Source organism: Terrapene carolina, unplaced genomic scaffold (genome assembly GCF_002925995.2).
Source record: "Terrapene carolina triunguis isolate 2854851 unplaced genomic scaffold, T_m_triunguis-2.0 Scaffold136, whole genome shotgun sequence".
In the NCBI taxonomy this organism is placed as follows: domain Eukaryota; kingdom Metazoa; phylum Chordata; order Testudines; family Emydidae; genus Terrapene; species Terrapene triunguis.
In genome coordinates, this window is record NW_020664487.1 from 15,001,983 (window position 1) to 15,024,768 (window position 22,786).

At 42.6% G+C, this 22,786-nt stretch overlaps 1 protein-coding gene across 2 annotated transcripts; it reads right to left on the reverse strand.

Moving 5' to 3' along the window:
- Positions 1-2,193: 2,193 nt before the first annotated feature.
- On the reverse strand, positions 2,194-22,770 carry REST (RE1 silencing transcription factor). 2 transcript variants are annotated; one of them, XM_026653266.1, is made up of 4 exons: positions 22,713-22,770; positions 19,790-20,700; positions 13,165-13,248; positions 2,194-7,769 (listed from the first exon to the last, which is right to left on the reverse strand). In XM_026653266.1, the coding sequence occupies exons 2-4, from the start codon at positions 20,688-20,690 to the stop codon at positions 6,076-6,078; spliced, it is 2,679 nt and encodes an 892-aa protein (XP_026509051.1). In that variant the 5' UTR covers positions 20,691-20,700; positions 22,713-22,770; the 3' UTR covers positions 2,194-6,075. The 2 variants fall into 2 exon arrangements, with proteins under 2 accessions (XP_026509051.1, XP_026509052.1); XM_026653267.2 differs by lacking the exon at positions 22,713-22,770 and adding an exon at positions 22,393-22,434.
- Between the last annotated feature and the right edge of the window lie 16 nt (positions 22,771-22,786).

The window sequence follows — 22,786 nt, forward strand, 5'->3', positions numbered from 1 at the left end:
CAGCACTAACCGCTCAGTCCTGCAGGAAGCCAATGCTGTGGCGGTAGCCCTCTTTGGCATCGATGGGGGTTATCTGTGGAGGGCTACAAGACCTGGGACCTATTGCAGTGATGCACACCGCTCTGGCTGGCTGGCTGGCTGGCTATAAACTTCCCAGCTTAGACACACTCTGAACAATTCCTTCCCTTTTTGTGTGCAAAGACGCATTTAAACTGAGAGCAAACCGCCTGCTTGGGATGTTTCCAGCAGCATCCTGAATGTGCTGTGCGTTGTACACATACTTGGCCAGATGCTGTGCTGTGGTATAAGATAGGATTTCCAAAGGAGCCTATGGGAGTTCAGTGCCCAAATTTCAGTGAGACTTGGGCAGCTAACTCCCTTTCAAACTCCAACCTAAACAGGTTGGGTGATGTTAGGAACAAGTCTTGTTAGTAACTATTTTCTTCCCTCGCCAAACTATCCCTCCTTCTGTCCTGGTGCACCAGCCAATCTGCTTCTGCCACTCTGCTAGATACACCTCACAGTCAGGCTCAGTACAAAAGCCTGGGGAAGAAAAAAAGAAACTGAAGAGCCAGGGAAGTAGTCTTATGTTAGTGAGTGCCTGAAATTGGAGGGACTCTCTAGGGATGGGGCATAGCCCTACATGGCTGCACTCAGCCTCTGCCATCACTGGCAGCTTTTGTTGCTCCAGGCGAGGGTGACTGAAACTCCCTAACGTACACAACATAGCTAATTCTTTGGTGGGGAAGGGCACAGCTTAGTGTGTGCTGTTGTGTCTCTACTGTTTATGTAAAAGGAGGGAAGGATATCAGATAAAGGAATAGTAGTCATTCCAGGATATGCCAGTCTCTATAATTCTTTAGAAATTTCCAATGTGAATCTGACAAACTTCTCAAACAAGGCACATTCAAAGCAGACACAACATTGCCGATGAGTTCACAGCCAACTTTGCATGGCCCGAGATTGAACAGGACCTTAGTGCTCATTTAAAAGACAGCGACCTTTCCGATTACATATAACCCAACCACCCCAGGAGGCAGTACAGGCTATTTAAGCACTCAGAATGCCCAAACCATCAAATACAACTTAATAACATTGCATTCACATGTCAGATAAGAGACATCATTACAAATTAACACATTCAAAATCTGAATCATAATAAAATGATGGATCTTCTCAGAAATGAAAAAAGAAAGCCATATAGCAGGATAAAGCCAAGTGTGTAATTTGCAAACTACCTCTATCAAATCATGTTTCTCCTCACTTTTGTAATAACAGCAGTCGATGATATATTTAGAATCTGGAGGATGTTCCCTACCAAGTTATAGACAACTGCAAAGATAAGTCAGTCTAAGCCCCCTTGGCTGTGCCCCTTTAAACTGTTAATATTTTTAAACTAGTTTCAGAAGCAAGTTCTTCATAGTCTTAAAGGTGCCACAGGACCCTCTGTTGCTTTTTACAGATCCAGACTAACACGGCGACCCCTCTGATCATAGGGCGGTGGTTCTCAACCTTGCAGCCCAATCAGCACACAGCTGCAGCCCATGTGACATCCTCAGGGCCATAAAGGTAGTATATATATTATCTGGATGCGGCCCACATAACACAGACAGCTGCATATGTGGCCCAGAATGGTAAATAGGTTGACAACCACTGATTTAGGGGCAGTCACGGTCCTAGCGAACAGCCTACGTAAGCAGGCTTCTGTGTTGGAGTTTTCTGAGGGCTTGAGGGGGGCATCCCTCAGACTGCAGCCCCAGATAGCAGTGGTTCTGTCTGTGGTGCTGTTCCCTCGTACCCCCTCTGCATGGGGAAAGGGAAAAAGGCTGGTGGAGCCAATCAATTGCATAACCATCATCCCTGTCTCCAGAAAAACCTGAAGAGCTGTGTAGCTCGAAAGCTTGTCTCTTTCACCAACAGAAGTTGGTCCAATAAAAGATATTACCTACCCATCTTGCCTCTCCAGAAAAACCTATACACTAGTGCATAAGGAGCCCGTATCCTGCCCTCACAACAGAACCACACGGTTTTACTGCAGTGGGGGCCCTCCTTGGCCACAGGGAGCCCATTGGCCCCATATAATGAAGCTGGCTTCCATATGAATGTTGCTAACTAATGCTAGGGGTTATTTACAGACCATTTTCATAGACAGTGAGATTGTTTACTAGCCGTTAATAAAAGGTAAATAAGCCACAAGTTTAATAAAGTTTATTTAATCATGACTATGCTTAGGAAAATACACTCATAAAGGTTAATATAATGCAATTTAGTTTAACTTTACACTACATTTTGGACAAAAGACTTGTACATAGTTTAGGTAAAATAGGACTTGTGATCTGGTTTGTTTTACATCTATTACAAATGTATAAAAGGTTGTCATGCACTACAGTAGATAAACAGCATGAGAAAAATTACCTTTGGTTTAATTCAGAAAATAATACAAGTATTGCACTGTAAAAGCTTCAAATGTGGTGCAACAAAACATTATAAAAATGTTTCAATGCCAGCTTACAAAAGTTCGTTAGCTAGTGTAATTTTAGAAAAAAGCATATGTACATGTGAAACAATTCCATTTGCTACCTGGGTTCAGTTAATATTGTATGTAAATCAGGTATCTACACCACCAAGCTTCAAGAGATGTCTTGAATTTGGTTTAACACTTATCAGCTACATTATTACTCTGTTGAAATCAACGTTATCGGATGCTAACTGACCTGTCAGTTCAAAGGATGTACAGTTCCAGCCTAGTTTATCAAAATTCAGAAATAGCAACTACGTTACCATGGATTACGAGTTCCTGGTTATCCACTTTTTAGATCATTTCTTGTGATGGTCACTTTTTGAGTGTACATTTCCATATATGTGAAAGCCCCAAACACCATGTTACTCAGTATGGGACTGGAAGTGTGGGATAGCATTACATGGAAGCCTGCAGTAATCCCTCCAGCCACATCTTAAGGTTTTGATGCCCAGAGAAGCCCTATGAGAGGGAAGAAGTACTGGCAACAAAGTATACAAAATAATTTAACGTTCTTGGAAAATAAACACAATGTGGTACATATGTTTAAAGAGAGTTGAAAAATACATATTTTAGAATACACAAGGTAGGTTAACTAAGTTTTACACCCTATTTCAAATATTCATTAGCAACGTCTAAGCATATTGTTAGAGATGAGTGACATATTACATCTTTTGCTGCTTTACCTTAACGTACTTCCAAATTCCTATCTTTAGCTCTATTAAAAGCAAATCAGAAAAATGGAAATTCCAACATGGTTTCATTCTCATATCTAAAGTATTTCAAGGCAAAAAGATCACATCTCTGGTATATTTTTAAGTAGGAAGAATCCACATTTTATTTTTGTTCAGACTTAACACATTAATTTTCACTTTCAAATCTTGTGATAAGGAATATTGCCTAATATAGGCATTATTCTTTTCATGGAGTCCCTGTGAGCATAAAGTAAAAAGTATTCAGCTCAGCCCTTTTCCCAGCAGTGTACAGTATTTACTTGGAGAAACGTAAGTCTGCTTTTATTTAATGGCAAGTTGTTTAAATTTAATTCATGTCACTGCCATATTTTAACTTCCAGCTCAAAAACCAGGCTTGTCCAAAAACTTTATCTGAATATAATTAAAGTTCTTGAAATCTCTTGCAAGATGGTAATTGCTCTTTTAAAAAATATGAAGGTATCCATAAAACCTCTACACGTCACTGGAATTCCCAGCCTCTTTTCAAATCTCTTACACAAGATGGTAACGTTTTATATATAAAAAGATAACACACTATTAACAAGAAAGCTATAGCTAAGACTATCACAACTGGTTGTTTAGGAAGACAATTCAACTAGGTTTATTTTCTTAATGTTTTAACATAAATATAGTTGCAACTTGATCTTCAGTTGACAATGATTGTCACAGCCAAGGTAAGCACTGAATACTATCTAATCACACACAAACTCTATACATTATACAATTTATTTCTGTCTTGAGGGATCTCCCCCGCCCACAAATCTTTGGCCGTCCACTACCAATCTCCCCCATAAGCAGAAGCAGTGTACTGTCTTTGTTCTCTATTCATTCAAGTTATATTTATGCACAAAGATGTGCAGTTTCCAGAACTAGTTATGTCTCTAGACAAAACAAGCAGTAATCAGAATAAATACGAACTCCGCTGTCCCCTGGGGGGAAGGAGGGGGAAGAATAGTAGGAGTTTATTTTTCTTTCTTGGCAGAATTCATATTTAGAGGACTTGTCACAAAATGCTTTGGCAGATGAGCTCACCCACTGGGGGCTCTATTCAGCTGACATTTGCATCCACAACTGCTGCACCACAGAGGTCTAGCAAGCATTCAGGGCTAAAAAGCCAGGGAAGCTGCGCCCTATCCAAGAGACATAAATGTGGATTCCCCTGCTGCAGAGATGGGTTTTTTTTGCCTATTTGTTTTTGCAACTGGTTGGCACACAGCTAGCACACATGCAGCCTTCCTAGCACTTGCATGCCTCAGAAGATCATCTGTGTTTTGTTCTGGATGGAGCCCTGTATTCAAATATTACTTCTGTGTCTTTCCTTGCATATCAGCATGAGTTTATAATATGGCCACCAATTTATTTTCTCTTTATGTCACCTTTAACAGATCAAGGCTATTTTGTTTAATTGTTTAATTAAATCTTGAATGAATAAAGAACAGAAAAGTCTACATCTTTCCTAATTCCAGGTTTGTTGCTTACCAGTCTTTTTTTGGTGCATGGGATTTTGGATTTGGATGATCTACACTTACATCAGTGCTACAATTAGTTTTAATCCTGTAGATTGGGAGTTGCCCACATCGAAATGGAGAAGAAAAAAAGAAAACAAGGTTTATAGAAATATGCAGTCTGTTTCCCTCTAGAATGAATATCCCGCTTTATGGTGAACAGAAGTTATAAATTAATTAAAATGAATACACTATGTATTACAAATATCAGAAGTAATATTTTCATGACAAAATACAATGAAAATGCCATGAATATGGTTATTCAAAATATTTTGAACCTGCATCAGCATCCTTTGCCCAAAAAAGATACAATTTTAAAGCTACTTAAAAAATATAACCAAACACTCCATAATTTTACCAAATTCATGCACAACCAATAATACCGCACGAAAACAAGAAAAGCTGTAGCAAAGAGTATCAAAGAAAACTGGCCCATGGTAAGCAACAAATCTGAAAGTTTCAAAATAAAGAAAAAATTACATGAACAAAACCAAACATGCATATATAGTGTACATATTCGGCACAAATGCTATTCCTAAAGGATTAAACTGCATAGGTAAAAATCAAAAATATAATGTGCAATATTTTAAGCCCTTAAAGCACAACCAAAAGTAAAGAATAAAAAAAACATAACACTTGCTCCCCTCATAACTATGCCAATTACAACTACAGTTTCAATTAATATATTTACCAAGATACAGGTTCTGCAATCAAAAGTTGGAAATACTACTTTCAAATTTTGGCTTACTGCTCATGATTAGGGGATTTGAAATGTATATTCAAAATTACAATTATCCTCAAATGATTATGTTTATCTCTAGACAAATTTGATTTGTTTTACAAAGTGCTCTTTTTATGAAACAGAAGCCATCTTCCTTGTATAAAAATCAATTAGTAGTTGATACGAAGTTAAGATAATCGAACTAAAACTTAAATTTGAGAAAAACTGACTGCTAAGAACAAAAAGGTTCTTATGGTTCAAAATACATCTGAATTATGCAGGTGTAACGATAGTCTGTTTACTAAAACTCAATTTATAAAATAATTTGTGCATAAACGAACAGACTAGAGGCTTATGCTGATATAATAGGATACAGCCTCACATACCCTACCTACGTGCCTTCTTTAATCAAGAGATACAACAATTAATGAATTCAACATTACTCAAAACATTGGCAAAAGTATTTTCAACTTAAAAAAAATTAAACTAGATACTAATTAAAGCAAACCATGCTTTAAAAAGACTACAACAACTGTACATAAACTGTGTAAGATCTTACAGACAAAAGGAAAAACTTGCCATCAAACTGAAATTTGGTTATTCCTGCCCCTTTGTTGCCTTCTCAAGATAATACACGTTCACTAAGTGGCGATTGAGGTGCTTACTGTATTCGCCTTCTTTTTTAAATGAGCGGTCACAAAAAATACACACATAGTTCTCCTTTGCAACCTTGGCTTCTGCAGCTTCCTGTGATGCTTTGTTACTTGTTTCCTCTGGCACAGACCGAGCACCATTTAACCCGGAATCATCACTTCCTTCTGACATGTTGTCACTTATGTCACTGCCATCATGACTGTGGATGCCTTCGTCCTCATCAATTTCCTGAGATTCATTCACTGCCATGTTATCTGCAGATGACAAAGCCAGAGCTTCTTTAGGGTCTTGCTCACATTTTTCTGGTGATTGTGGTGGTGGTGGTGCTGGTTCTTCAGCTGGCAAGTCTGTTTTAGACAGATCTACTGGATCTGGATTAGTCACAGTTTCTGTCTCACAAGTTTTCACCAGCTCCAGCTGATGCGCCAAATCTGGTAATGCATCCTTTGGCACATCTAGGTTTTGTTGAGAGGATGATGTACTAGGAGACTCCTCAGAGCAAGTGGCCTGCTCTTTAGCTGGCTGTTCTTCAACTTCTTTCTGATAAACAGTTTCTTTATTCTCCTTCTCTAAAGTGAGCATTTCTTGGTCTTTTACCTCCGGCTCTACATTTTCATCCCGAAGCTGTGGGGGAAGTTGTCCCTGGTCCTGCACACATTCTCCATCAATAGTCTGGCTTTCCCTATCAGGAATCTGGCTGTCAGTGTTCACTAACTGTGGACTAACAACAGGATCTGGCTCCTTCTGCTCGTCATTCCCATCACTGTCAGACTTCCCCTTTTTGTCCTGTTCTGGGAGAGGAGACTTTTCGGGGATTACCTCACCTTGGATCTTTTCCTGATCAAGTTTATTGCTTTTCTTACTATGCTTATTCTTCAAAGCTTTCTTTTTTCTGTTTTTCTTAAGGCAAGAGTTCAGTTTTTTAGGCACCTCCAATTTGACTTCACTCTTTTGAGCTTCCTGACAGTTTCTGGATTTATTTTCCACTTTCTTTTTCTTTTTTGCTATTGTTTGTGTGTCATTTTCAGGATCTTGCTTAGAGGAAACTAATGCAGCCTCTGCTTTTCTTTTAGTCTTCTTTGTTTTACTTGATTTCTCTGTACTTTTGTCACTTTTAATATCTACATCTTTGTTTTCAGAAGCTGATTTACGACTCCTGGTTGTCACCTGGCCTACACAAATACTGCTGGCTGGTTTCTTTTCTTTTGATAAGCTCTCTTTTTTCTCCACTTTTACAGCTCCCTCATTTTTCTTTTCAGATGAATCTCCTTTCATTTGCTCTTTCTCCATCTTGTAATTCACGCTTTCAGAAAAGTCAGTTTCACTCTTTTTAGTCCGTAGTTTCACTTTGGAAACATCCATTGTGATATCCGAACAATCAGGATGTCTGGATTTGATGTGATACTGCAGGTTACATTTCTTGGATGCAGCATAATCACAGACAGGACAAAGGAACTGGCGTGGGTTGACATGGAGCTCTACATGCTTTTTGAAGTTACTTCGGTCAGCTGTTTTGTAGTCACAGTGTGGGCAAGTCAGAGGTTTGGGCCCATTGTGAACCTGCCTTGCATGACGAGTTACTTCATGCTGGTTTGAGGCCACATAGCTGCACTGATCACATTTAAATGGCTTCTCACCTGAGGAATGAGTGAGGAATTATGATTAATAAACACAGAAGAAACAATTACTCAACATTTTATAGGTGCATACATGAATTTTTTTTTTTAATTGTCCATGCTCCTTTGTTAAAAGTATGTCAACTTAAGAAATCCAAAATCATAATTTTATAGTCACAAACACGTTCACAAAGACACCAATAACAACACAAAGAAAAGAGAAGGAAAAACAAAACAACCAAACAAGCAGTAACTACATCACACTCTGTTTATGAATACATACCGGAATAGATCATTCTATAGTAATATTAGCAAATGGAATCCATACCCAACTGGTCCATTGAATGCATTGTAGAAAAATGGAAATTAACAGGTGATGAATAATCAATCGTCTTACACAAATATTTCCAAAAAAGTCCAACTTTACAAATGTTTAATATACTTTCTATTTGCACTGAAAATGAAATGGATGAAAATTGATTCTTACACATGGCAAGCAAAGCAATAAAGCATATTTTAAAAATAGAATTTTTGGAAAAAATGTACCCCATTCAGATGATCATTACCCCTATTAATTCAATTCTCTGAATTTTTACTTTAAATATTAAAATATTACTTTGTATTAAATATAATGTGCAAATCCTATTTGGTTTAGCATTTGCATGTTCAGTTTTTAAAACTGAAGACCAATTCCATTCAGCACATCTCTCTCATATCACTGCTGAAGTCCTAGGGCATCTGCATTTTTACAAGGGTGTTACAAAACATACCGGTACTATCTACTGAATGAGTTTACTGCAGAACTACTTTGGCTTATTTCACATAAATGCAAATGTGCAAAAATATTTTTTTAGTGTAACAAGACAAGTTCAACAGTTTTGAAAAATTTGCAAAAAAAAATAAAAATAAAAAACTCACTAATAATAAGGTAAGCTGCCATCCAGTCCGAGTGTCTTGTTATTTAATTGAGCAGTTTGCCCTAGCACCTCCTCTTTAGACTCCTTAACCCCTGGCAGTACCTCTTTTTATAAACTGACAAAATGTAGGTCTCTCTCAAAGATCTTCTATGTTGAGAATGCAAAGAAATCATTTAGCTTCTTTAATGTCCTAATTCTCCTTAATTGTTCCATTTATCTCTAGTAATCCAGCAGACCCATGGCATGGCGTTCTTCAGGGTACATCTATACTGCAATTAAAAACCAAAACAAAATTTAAAAAGCTGGCCTGTGTCACCTGACTTGGGCTTGTGGGGCTCAGGCCGAGAGGCTGTTTAATTGCAATACAGACATTCAGGCTTGGGCTGAAGTCCAGGCTCTAGGACCCCACGAGGTGGGAAGGGTCCCAGATCTCAGACTCCAGCCTGAGCCCGAACAGCTACACTGCCATTAAACAGCCCCTTAGCCCGAGCCCGTCAGCCACATGGGCCAGCGGTGAGCGTTTAACTGCAGTCAGAGGCCTCCTGCTTCTGATATACTTCAACAATTTTCTTATTTGTTTTTGTGTCTTTGGCTATTTGTTTTTCAAATGCCCATTTAGCCCTCTAATTTCCATCTGAAATGTAACTTGTCCTCATTTCACTCTATTGGCTTCACATGGGCTACATTTCAGTTTTCTGAAGGGTATCTGTTTGGCTTTAATAACTTCCAGTCCTTTGCAATTTAATCACTCTGGAGTTTTGTTTGGTCTTTTGCTTTCCCCTTTCCTTGTTTGTTTCGAGCGCTGCATGTTTTCTGTGTCACTGTAAGGATATAATTAAGTTGTCTCCGTTGCTGAGTCTAAGGATTTTAATTTCCTCACTTCTGACTTTAGAATCTTTTTAACATTGTTTATATCACAATAGCACCTTAGAATACCAAGCACAGACCAGAGCTGCGCTGCTTTGGTTTGTTTGTTTGTTTGTTTTTTAAACCATCTTCCTCTTTCTTTTTTTTTTTAGTCCCCACTTTAATCCTCCTTTCACAAGTTTAACATCACAGTCCTAGTGTTTGGTATGGTACAATCCCTTCCTTGAGGATCCTGAACTTAATTACACGATTATCACCAATAGTTAGTGGATTAACTATATTTTACTATGTGTTACTCAGGACTAGGTAAAGAGCAGCCTTTCCCTTTGTGTGCTCTAGAATTATCTGTTCCAACTGCTTAAGGTGCTCAGAAATTGCTTCTTTAAACCATGTCAAGACATGGTATTAACAGGAGTGTTGAATTTAAGACACATTGCCCTGTTCCACTCGGCACTGGTGAGGCCTCAGCTGAAGTACCGTAACCAATTCGGGGGTCACACTTCAGGAACGATGGGGACAAACTGCAGAGAGTCCAGAGGAGAGCAACAAAAATGATAAACAGTTTAGAAAACCTGACCTATGAGAAAAGGTTAAAAAAATGGGCATGTTTAGTCTTGAGAAAAGAAGACTAAGAGGGGAATCTGGTAACGGTCTTCAAATATATTCAGAGCTGTTATAAAGAGGACGGTGTTCTCCATGCCCACTGAAGGTAAGAAAAGAAGTAATGCGCTTAATCAGCAGCAAGGGGGATTCAGGTTAGATATTAGGAAAAACTTTCTAACCATAAGTATATTTAAACTCTGGAATAGGCTTCCAAGAGAGGTTATAGAATCCCAGTCATTGGAGGCTTTTAAGAACAGGTTGGACAAATACCTGTCAGAGATGGGCTAGGGTTACTTAGTCCTGCCTCAGTGAGCAGGGGGCTGGACTAGATGACCTATCAATGTCCTTTCCAGCCCTACATTTCTAGGATTCTATGACATACAACCACTTATATGAAAATAGTTGCATATGCTATCGCTGCTTTATTAGACTTAGTTGTCTCTATCATCTCTTTCAACATTGCACACACAGTATTTTGTTCCTGGTCTGGAGGCCGGTAACATAATCTGACTACTATATTTATATTCTTCTGATTTAGGATTTGGATCCTGCCCTCATTGCCCAGGCAAGAGTCACAATTAAGGCAATAGGGATAGTGTAGGTTGAAGTTCACATTGAGGTTTTCCTAGACTTGTGCTTGTGGCTATCACCTCAATACAATAGCAGCTATCCAATAGTAAATGCTGCCATTTCACAAACAAGATTTGTAAAAGAGACCAAACACAATTATAATAGATTACTGAGAACACAAACATGACTTTACCAACAGTGAAATAAATGACAGTGACAATTACCATCTTGGCCTTAAATCCTAGGGAATATGACTGTGTAAACATTTTCTGCAATTTTTTTTGTGATACTGTGCATAAAAGTTAAACAAGACATTTTCTTACAGTAAGTGGACATAACTATGACAAATTTCTTTTAATTACCAAGCATAAATTAACTATTCTCTCAGAATTGCTGAAACAGATATATATTAGATATCACAGGCTAGATCAGGGGTCTCAAACTCAAATGACCACGAGGGCCACATGAGGACTAGTGCATTGAACCGAGGGCCGCATCACTGATACCCTCCCTCGCTGCCTCTGCCCCCCCCCCACTCCACCCCTTCCATTAGGCCCTACCCCTGCCCCACCTCTTCCCACCCCTTGCCTGCCCCATTCCAACCCCTTCCCTGAAGTCCCCACCCCAACGCTGCCCCCAGGGGGTGCAGAAAGAGTGCAGGGTGCGGCAGGGGCTCAGGGCAGGGAGTTGGTGGGTGGGGTGCAAGAGAGTGAGGGGTGCGGCAGGTAGCTCAGGGCAGGGAGTGCAGGAGGGGTGCGGGATGCGGCAGGGGCTCAGGGCAGGGGGTTGGGGTGCAGGAGGGGTGTGGGATGTGGCAGGGGGCTCAGGGCAGGGGGTTAAGGTGCAGGTGGTGTGCAGGGTGCAGCAGGGTGCTCAGGGTAGGGGGTTGGGGTGCAGGTGGTGTGCAGGGTGCAGCAGGGTGCTCAGAGTAGGGGGTTGGGGTGCAGGTGGTGTGCAGGGTGCAGCAGGGGCTCAGGGCAGGGAGTTGGTGGGTGGGGTGCAAGAGGGTGAGGGGTGCGGCAGGTGGCGCAGGGCAGGGAGTGCAGGAGGGGTGTGGGATGTGGCAGGGGGTTGGGGTGCAGGAGGGGTGTGGGATGTGGCAGGGGCTCAGGGCAGGGACTTGGGGTGCAGGAGGGGTTCAGGGTGCAAGCTCCAGCCCAGCGCCGCTTACCTAGAGCGGCTCTGGGGTGGCAGCGGCGCGCACCGGGGCCAGGGCAGGCTCCCTGCCTGCCTGCCTGCCTGCCCTGGCCCCGCGCCGCTCCATTCCAGGAAGCAGCTGGAACCGTGTCCCTGCAGCCCCTGGGGGAGAAGGGGGGGCTCAGGGTTCCGTGCCTGCGCTGCTCTTGCCGCTCCTCTAGGTACCTCCCACGAAGCTCCCATTGGCCGCGGTTCCCTATTCCCAGCCAATGGAAGCTGCAGGGGGCAGTGCCTGGAAGGAGGCAATGCAGGAGCCCTCTGCCTCCTTCCCCCTCCCCCCCGGCCGGAAGGGGCGTGCTGCCAGCTGCTTCAGAGAGCAGCGCGGGGCTCGCAACGCCACAGGGGCAATCCCACGGGTAGGCAGAGGGGCGGGGAGCTTGGCGGGCCACACGCAAGAGCCCCGTGGGCCGCATGTTTGAGACCCCTGGACTAGATCCTCACCTGGCTTTAACTGAGCTATGACAATTTACACAAGCTTCGGATCTGTTCCCACAAACTTCATCCTATTGCTCCTGAACCTATATCATGTCTTAAAAAGTACAAAGGAATGAAGGTACTCTTCCAAGCCTTGGAATGTACCCTGGATAGCAATGGGAAAGTATTTATTCCTTCCTTATGACTTTTAATAGTAATACTCTGCACTTGACTTGTATAGCCCCTTTCATCTAAGGATCTCCACCACTTTTCAAATGAAGAAAGCGTGACATCATCACTTTTACGCTCACCATCTTTAAGTAAACCAATAATGGTGGTAGGCAGCAGTGCAGAGTCTCTTATTTTCAAACAACATTAATTTACTAATGCAAAACTTATCACAGTCTTCTTTTTCCTGTCCCGGAGACAACCATTTTACCTACTTGTTCAAAACCTATCCAAATTAACCAAAGCTTCACAATCTAACCCAAAACATTTTTTTACAGGACAAGATATTAACAATTTTTGCATATCACTTTGTACATAGTAAAGAGAGTGAAGTAAGAACTGGCAGCATTTGAGTAAAACTGCTTAATTTGACAATCTGATTCTAATGGTCCATCCCAAGTAGGAAACCCCTAGGATACCAGATATCCTGTTCTTTAGACAACAGTGCCTGTTTGAATTGCACAAGATTAAAAATATCCTCTTAAAAAGCTAGATCGTTTTCATTATGATCATTTAAGCTCGGACAACACTAAACACATTTAATAAATATTTTCTATGGAATAAACCAAAAAGTCACTAGCTTATTTCTGGGTTACTGTGATTACTGCCTTTTTACCAACCTGAATGAGTTCGCATGTGCCTGGTTAAATGAGTCTTCTGAGAACTTGAATAGGGACACATAGCACATTGATAGGGACGCTCTCCTGCAAAAACAAACAGTGAGTTCAAATAAAAACAAAACATGGTAAATTCAAATAAAAGCTCCACACTGCCCGAGTGATGTAGCAATGCCAACAAAAGCCCCAGTGTAGGCACAGCTACGCTGATGGAAGAGGGTGTCTGTTGACATAGCTAACTTAATTCGGAGAGGTGGTATTCCTGGACTGACAGAAAAACTCCTTCTGTCGGCGTAGGCTATGTGTACACTATAGGGCTACGTGGTATAGTCTCTGTAGTGCAATCACAACCTGGGTGTCCCCAGATAGACAAGCCAGTGCCTTGTTCATTTTTAGGTTAATCTACTTTCAAGCTAAACAAACATAAAATGCATTTGCTATTCTGGATTAACTTCATTTGTAGATATACCCTAGCACAAGGAAAGCCCTTAGTGAAGACAAGGCAGTTTTAGTATTAATACGTGTTAAGCAGGTCAAGGTAAATCGTAGGCTCCCAACTGGTGTTTACTTGGACCTGGAAAACACATGAAAGTTACATGCTTCCTTGTCTTCACTAGGATTTTAAGAACACACTTTTTTCCTAGTGTGGAGACATCCAAGGGCAGTAGGGGAGGGTCTAGGGATAGGGCTGAGATTGTTTTGGAGTTTCTGTGGCTTAGTCTACGCTACAGACTTATGTCGGTATAGCTACGTCACTCAAGGGTGTGGAAAATCCACACACCTGAGCGATGCAATTAAACTGACCAAACTCCTGGCGTAGACAGCACTGTGTCGATGGGAGGGCTTCTCGCATTGACACAGGTATCACCTCTCAGGGAACCTCTCCCACTGGCGTAGGTAGCGTCTTTACTAAGCACTGCAGCGGTGCCACTGCAGCGCTGTATGTGTAGACAAGCCCTTTAACTAAGCTTCTTCCTCCCACCAACCCAATTATACAATCACTGTTAATTAGATCAGCACCTGAAAGAAAAATTCCTCCCTAAAACATTTTAATCCCCTTCCTAAAAAAGTTAATTCTCCCCCACTTAAAACAATGTGGGAGATTTATGCCAGACACATACAATGAAATTAAGGGAGGGGTGGGTCTAGTTGTAAAGCGGTAGTTGTGTTTAAAAATGCCTCCTCCAAGCAGATGAGACTTTCTTTCCAATCTGAAAATTCATGAACAAAGGTCCTGGTCTGTTTTAGTTTGAGTCATTGCTTGTTACCAGTGCTTTTCATTTCATAGTCTTGATTTAATGACAAATTTAAAATTCAGAAATATTGGACTTTTAGATAACTTTAAAGGGGGTGCAGCAATTTAAATAATTGATTTAACTTACTAATTCCCTTGAGGCTGACAGGCAAATGCAGGAACACTGAAAGCCCAGGTATGGAGGTTGGGTTTTGCTGTAGTTACACGCACACCTGGGCTAGGCTATCCCCGGATGCTCAGACCCTGATGCCAATCACTGTGCAATAAAGGCATACCCTTTGTTTCTATATAAAACAGTGAAAAGTACTATAGACTTCCAATATATTAGCAAAGTAATGGTGAACTCTTATGGACACACACCAAAATTAAAAAAAACAGTAGCCTAAAAAGGTAGGCACCTATGGGTGCAATTTTCAAAAGAACCTTAAGTGACTCAGAGTTTGTCTGCACAGCTCCACACTACTGTAGGGTACATACTCTCTGTAGGGGTGTAAACTGCAAAGCCTTGTAATGCAGCAGTTCTCAAACTGTGGGTCAGGACCCCAAAGCCCATGCCCAAACCCCACCACCCAGGGCTGAAGCCCATGCCCGAGGGCTTCAGCCCTGGGCAACAGGGCTCAGGTTACAAGCTCCCCGCCTGGGGCTGAAGCCCTTGGGCTTCAGCTTTGGCCTCCCAGCCTGGGGCAGCGGGGCTCAGGCAGGTTCAGGCTTCGGTCCACCCTCCTGAGATCGTGTAGTAATTTCTCTTGTCAGAGGGGGTTGCAGTGCAATGAAGTTTGAGAACCCCGCGTAATGTGTTGTGCTCTGTGTGTAGACCTTGCTGGTGCACTATAGGCTAAAGCTCCAGTACCACTTTCACTCTGTAGTGTGGATGCAAGCTAAACTAAGTGCTGATAGTCCTTCAGTGCTTTCCCACAATTACCTCCGCATGCCCAGAAGGACAGACACACACTCCCACAGAGCTGCTCAGCTTACCACAGCTGAACCATGGGATATGACCGCAGAAGTCCTAAGAGCACAGCACCAGAGTGGACATGGTAACTCAGGTAGGGCTTTGCCATATGGTTGCTCACTCTTGAACTAGGCTAACACGGGTGCCCACTCCCAAATTAACTCTGCAGTGAAGACATACACATTCACTTCAATCTGAAAACCTAATAGAGACATAATGCCTGATCAAAGCATTTCAGCTCTCTTGATGCATAGAGGTTCAATACGTGGGAAGGCAGTGGTGATTGCAAATATAGCAGTTCATTTGTGTATCAATTTTGTGTCTGAGTTTGTGTTGTTCTTACAATAAGGATGATTATCAGTCCTTGGATTCATCTTTTTCATCACACAGGAGCATTATAAGAGTGAAACTAATTAGTAGGAAAAAATCTATATGCGAAATCTGTAATTCTACTAACAATTAGGAAACTAATTTAAGAAACAACATCCACTTCAGCAATTTAAGACTATTAAATGGAAAGTAAAGAACTAGCAACATCAAAATAAAATATCTTATGTAGAAGATTTAAATATTATTGTAAAAGCTACATAAGAGGGCTTCAATTAGAGTGTTACCATAACAATAGTGAGTTTAATAAACGGGCAGCAATCTGAGACTGTAACAAATCAGAGTTTTAAACAAAAGACAAAACAGCTGTGTAGCAATCAGCATAGATTGTTTAGCCTGGCTGGCAACAAACCCAAAACTAACTACTTCTTCAATTCCACTTCCTTCCATCTCACACGCAGACCCCTCATTTCTAATAAAATAGATATATCTCCAACAAATCAGATCAGGGCCTTACTGACAAGCCCATTTTAAGATGTTAAGACCTAGTGAAGGAAGCAACTACCTAGGCTGGATGTTTCATGAGGCACGGTAAATACAAAGTTCAGTTTTAACCAGTAATAAGGACACTTCTAAGTAAAGAACCATATGTACAGACTGCCACAGTTACTCCAAAAAACAAAAGAACCCTTTCTTCTACTTGTTTTATTTGATTTTTTTAAAATAGCTTCCCTGTTTAATTTCTTGGTGAACTAGTGGCAAACATTTGTCAATACAAAACATTTAATGAAATCATAAATCCAAACACTGGCAAACAAGCCCTTGTACCACAGCATGAAAAATGATCAAGGCTCATTTCTTCTCTTGATTATTTATTCCTCTCTGAAACATTATAATTGCCGTTACTGTGTAGTACTGCCCACCCCAAATGCAGTGATCAACTAAATGCTGTCTTGAAAGGCTCTTGCCTTTGGGTTAGATCCTATAAAATGCTGAGCACCCTTATCTCAATGAGAGCTTTTGAGAGTTTATCAGAGTGATAAACTGAGTCAGCTGACGGCAGCATCCAAACAAAAGTGGGGAAACTTTAAAGAGCCATCGTTAACCAGAAATCAAAACAATTTTTACAAATGAATTGAAAGTAGTTTCAGGGAATTCCACTTGATCTATAGCCCCACTGCCTATTTTAGTGATTTTACAATCATATTTTCTAATTTCTAAAAAAAAAGTTTTCCCTCTCCTAATGATCTTTGAAAGATCCACACCAACAAAAGCAAAAACTGACTAACTACAGGGAAAATGGTGAAACTGACCATACACAAAGTGCTATCAAATGCACAAAATAAACTGAAAGACAGGAACATATTGTTTTTTTCCTAATCTCTTTCAGTTACAACCATCTCAGGTATGCAGTAGTGTTGTAGCCATGTTGGTCCCAGGATATTAGAGAGACAAGGTGTGGGAGGTAATATCTTTTATTGGACCAACTTCTGTTGGTGAGAGAGCATGAAAGCTTGTCTCTCTCACCAACAGAAGTTGGTCCAATAAAAGAAATTATTACTTCACCCACCCTGTCTCTCTAATGATCTTAGGTGTGATTTTAAAAAGAGTACTTAAAGTATTTTCAGACAGAAGTGTGATTTTTTTTAAGCTGATGATGTCCTCTAAACAAGATACTTCTATTTGGCAGATATGAGTACATTTTAACATAGATAAGAAACTAAGGGCACAGACTAATGCAGGCTGGCACTGTACAAGCTTCTCCATGTAGCTTCACCACTGTACCTCAGTCTTTACCTGCAAATCTCATGACTCCAGTCATGGACTTCTAAACAGAGATTTCAAACTGTGAAGGACTGTGTAGGAGATTAAGATGAAGCCACTAAAACCATTTTACTTGAGTTAGAAACACAACGAGAAATTCTCTATGCACTTTGCTCAGCCAGCACAGCCCGCGCAGTAGGAAAAAGGAGGGGGGCAGCCCAGGCCAACTGGAAGATGTGATGATTGAGTCTCTCTCCCTGAGGTAACCTCAACTGGCTGGAATTTAAAGCTGCCCCCAGGAGTGACCACACTGCCAACTAACCCAGCCACACGTGAATCCCCTTCTGTGCCACAGGAGCAGAGAAAGAATTTTATCCCATTATCCCAGGAGTTAATCTGACCAAACACCAATTGTGATTAAACATAAAGCTGGTGGCACTGGCAGCCATTTTGCTAAAAAGTAATAGCACTTGTGACATTGACAGCATAGGAGCCCTATGTAAGAGATTTGGAAACTGGTTGCTCATGCTTAAGAATATCTTGTTAAAATAGCAAAATATTTAGACCAAGTTCTGTCCTGCCCTACACCTGGAGCCACTTCACAGAAATTCCTGGGACCGCACTCAGTGCAAGGCAAAATGAGGCCCTAATTTTTTTCTTCAGTAGCAGATTGGAAACTGGTTCAAAATCTCCCACATGGGACTCCTGCGTGCTAACAAATGGTGTACCTATTTCTCTTGGATACTGCAGTGATGGGGACCGTAGAAACATCTGAGCCCCAGATACAGTAACTAAGGGGTCGCACATGTCATAGCTTCAGTAGCCCCAGCTCTTTGTACATACCAGGGACTCCTGGCAGCCCTCCATGCCCCCACAAGCTCCCTATGGGCCACCCTTCCATCTATGTTAGGGACTCTCTGCAACCCACTTACTCCCTGCCTCATACCATAGCTGTGTCCCCCCCCCATACCATACCGTTCCTGCACCCCATCAGGGGTTTTGTGTGATGCCCCTATTCCCCACCCCCAACCCAGGACTCTGTGTACACCCCTGTTCCGTCCATACCAGCATTCCCCACCTGTCCCTGCCACTGCTCTGTGTGCCTTCCCCCGCATTATTACTTCTCTTCTTTCTGTCTGGAAGGTAAGAAATTCAGGGTGTCAACATATTGAAATCTATTGGGAGAATGGGCAGAGGAATGTAAATCGGGGTATTGTTATGTCAGAAGGTGACAACTCAGGGGTTCTGAAACTGGGGGTCGTGACCCCTCAGAGGGTCATGAGGTTATTACATGGAGAGTCGCAAGCTGTCAGCCTCCACCCCAAACACCACTTCACCTCCAGCATTTATAATAGTGTTAAATATTTTAAAAAGTGTTTTTAATTTATAATGGGGGTTACACTCAGAGGCTTGCTGTGTGAAAGGGGCCACCACAACAAAAGTTTGAGAACCAGTGTTAACTGGTATTAACCAGTATCTTGAGCTATAGACAATTGCAGGGGTGCCTGAAGCTGTGGCACCACTAGACAGACAGCAGGTCTTCTGTGTGTCCCCAATTTTACCCCAATGGTTTTCCAATTTTCCCCCAAATCAATAGGATTCTGCCCATTGATTCTGAGAACACTCCCTGAAATTCTGGAATTAATTGGATATGGGGTTCAAAAGTTACCACATTACATCTAAACAGAGAAATGCCATCAAGTTGAGTGGAAAGTCGCACAAGCTTGGCCAATTAAGATTCACGTAGTTATAGTGGATTCTGCTCTTAACCTCTCAGCAGGGTTGGTAGTTGCTCAAGGTTTGGGGGTAGGGGAGTTTCATTGTGTATGTGAATTCCTTGTTTTCTATTATTGAAATTTAATGTGAAAATGATCAAGTTTTGACTGAGTCACACAGGCCCTTTGAAAACTTTACCCCTAGTCTGATGTCAATTTTGTTTTTTAAGGCAGCTGGCCTGAACTTTGCAGGTCCAGAAATTCTAAAGGTAATGAACCACTTTTAAATATATATTCATGTTCTGCTCAGGATAATGTGGTTTTTAGACTACCGGGCTGAGCAAAATGGATACAATACTCTTAATTTCCCCTTGGACCCATGACATTGGATGTGTTTTCTCAGTCCTTCAGGACTACAAAGTGCAGTTCATATCAAGTATAGGCATCCATGTAATTGGAAGCTAACCTGGTAATATTATAGGACTACAACACTCAAACAGAGAGCCTTATCAGGGTGGAGCAAATCTTGCAAATACAAGAATCTCACTTTTATATACTTAGTATAGTTCCCCCCCATCACCAATATTCCTGCTCAAATACAGATGATAGACTTACCTGTATGAGTTCGAATATGTTGAATATAATTGTTCTTCCTATCTGAAAAATAGGAACACTGGGAGCATGTGTACACCTTCCTAGGAAAATGATTTCTTAGATGTTTCTTCCAATGATATTCACTGACTGTAGTATAAGTGCATATGGTGCACTTGTAGACTCTCTCATTTTCTCCTGCTTTGTTGTGGTGTTTCAAGTGAGCCAGATAGTGATCATATCTGTTAGTGTTATAGCCACAACGATCACAACGAATAGGCCCCTTAGAGAAATCTGCCTCTTCTGTGGTGCAAGAATCAGATTCTTTGACCTGGACTTGCTTCTCTGCATTTTCTTCTACAATGAATTTTTTGGCACTGTGAACCCTAATGTGATGCACAAACTCTTCCTCGCACTCTGCCTCATACTGGCATGGTTTGCAACGAAATGGCTTGCTCTTCAAGCTTTTAGATTTGTCCTCCACACTCTCAGGAGTATCTGGTGCTTCCAACGGGAGGTCCTTGTCCAGATTGCAAGTCTCAGGAGTAGGGCAAACAGCTGGACCCTGGGTTTCCACACTAGGAATTTCAAGAGCCCCTAATTCCATGTTTTCAGGTTCATCAGGGTCACTGTCCACTCCCTGTGTATCTTCCATATCCTCTCCATCACTGTCTGAAAAGTTGCTGTCACCTACAGTTGTCAATTCAGCCATTTGCCTCTCTTCTCCAACCAGGTAATCACAGCAGCTGCCATTAACTTCTCCTGTCAAGGCCACATTTGCCAACATAATAAGCTGAGGGGCTGCCAGCTCAGCTTTGGAAAGGTCATGCAAATCATACATGTCGTTAGACAATGCCATACTGATGTTAGCATTGCCAGCAAATAGGCTGTTCCCACCAGACTGCCCCAGCACCTGAGTTGCCATAACAGCAATTCTGTAAAAAAAAAAAAATAAAAAAAAAATGCACCAGTAAAAATCTAACAATTACAAATATAAAACATCCATGTTCTACTACCCAAAACTAAGAGTGTACTTCAGAAACCTATGAAAATCTATCCAAGATGGTCAATTATTATTAAATACAAATAGGAGAATAAAAACAAAAAGATTTGGTGAGTTATCTCTTCCTTACATTAGATAAATATTTTCTTTTATGAACTGAGCAAATACTAATTCATTTTTCTTTAAAATTATTTTTACTTTTTGCTCACAAGTATGAACTCACCCTCTGAAAAATCGGCTTTAAATTTTATCTTTATCTTTTAAAAAAAAATTACTTTAACTATAATCTAAAACAAATTATTGATTGCTCTACACTATCACCAGACACATTAGCTTTATAAAATATTACTAATTGTTGAACTACATTTAGAATATGTCTAAAGATATATTTCTGAATCCCTTCCCCTGCCCCCTCTCATTCAAAGCTGGAAGTCACGTATTCCCATACTTTACAGGATACCCTCTTTGCAAAGAGACTCATTTTGTATCTGCTTTCACAAAAAAATCTGAAAGCTCTTTCTTTCTGAACTTTAGAAGAGTTATGTGAAGTTTGCGAGAAATTGGGAGAGAGCTCTCTTTCTAGTTTCACTTGTCTTGTGAATCCAAAAGCTTTGGCGACTTCAAAGCCATGCTGTGCCTCCATTACCTACGCAGCCATGTCTTACAAAGTGGACGACTGTGATAATGGTCAATTTAATTGAATCTGGTGTAGACTCATCACCACTTCCAGATGACTAGAGCTCTTGACAAGTTAATCAGTTTTATTAATTTCTTCAAGGCCTCTTTAATCAAAGGGGACTACAACAATTACTGTGAGAGAATGAGTGGGATTTCTGTTGGGTTAAAGACCAAGAGAGAAGAATACAGAAGTTACGTTCACCATATTAAAAAGCAACGTTACTATCAACAACTTTTCCGTATTCGGCCTACTTTGACTCAGGAATCCTGCTGGAGGGCAAACATCAAACGCTGCATTTTTCAAAGCAACCAATGCCTTTACTTCCAGAGCTAAGCACAGGCTTTTCCAGTTCCATTTGGTTTCTCAAAGAACCAAGTTAGGTCTGCTCAGCCGATGAAACCAGATGCAATCTGCTCCCATTACACAACGTTTCCCCTCGCTCGCACCCCAGCCCCGGGAAGTACAGTCGCTATCTGGAGCCCCAGATCAGCTCTCTAAAGCCTGGCGTGTCCGCCTCCGCGGGGCCAGGCCCAGCAGCCGACCTCCGCCGGCCGAGCCGCCAGGCTCCGCACTCAGGGCCGGGCCGGGCCGGGCCGGGGGGGCCGCCCGCTACCAGATTCCTGCGTGTGGCGGTGCCAGCAGCACCGGCGGCGGCTGCATTCCACAAATAGGCATTCGGCCATTTTCTCCGAGACCCAACACAAAGCCGCTCCCGTCCCCCCGCGGCCCCGCTCACCCCGCTGCCGCCGCCGCCGCCGCGCCCCGAGCGGCCCCCGCCGTGCGCCCGGGAGCGAACAACTTGCCCCCCCGCCGCGTCCGGCGGCTGCTTCCCCTTCCTCGCGCGATCGCCCTGCGGGGCCCCGGCCCCCTCCTCCCGCCCAGCCCCGCAGGAGAGAGCCGCCCCTGCCTTCCCCGCGCCCCGGCCCAAGGTCACCCCCGCCCCACCAGCCACGGAGACCCAGGCCCAGCCTCGGGCAGGAAATCGCTGTCCAGCCTCCCGGGCCGCGCGGCCTGGGGCTCCCGGCGGCGCCGAGCCCCTTCCGGGGCACCTCCGCCCGCCTCGCCGGCCGCTTCAGGACCAGCGGCCCGAGCAGCTCCGCCGGGCGCAGCGCGGGAGGCAGGCCCCGGCCCCTTAGCCTTGGTGCTGATCCCCCGGCCCGGCCGGGCCTGGCCGCCCCCGCCGGGCTGCCTCGCTGCAGATCAGCCCTGGACAGCGCCTCTGGCTCCCCGCGCCTCCGGGCCAGCCCGCTCCCCGCGGCACTCACCGGCGGGGCCGGGCCGCCGCCCGCCCGGGCTCTGCCCTGCTCCCGAGGGCTGGGGGGCCGGGCTCAGGGCGCGG

What these genes read in the sequence shown, in the direction of transcription:
- REST (XM_026653266.1), bottom strand. Translation starts at nt 20,690, where the DNA reads ATGGCAACTCAGGTGCTGGGGCAGTCTGGTGGGAACAGCCTATTTGCT. An exon ending in ACATATTCGAACTCATACAG is followed by an intron (nt 13,249 to 19,789) that starts GTAAGTCTATCA and finishes TTGTTTTTGCAG; the next exon opens with GAGAGCGTCCCTATCAATGT. An exon ending in GCACATGCGAACTCATTCAG is followed by an intron (nt 7,770 to 13,164) that starts GTTGGTAAAAAG and finishes CTCATTCCTCAG; the next exon opens with GTGAGAAGCCATTTAAATGT.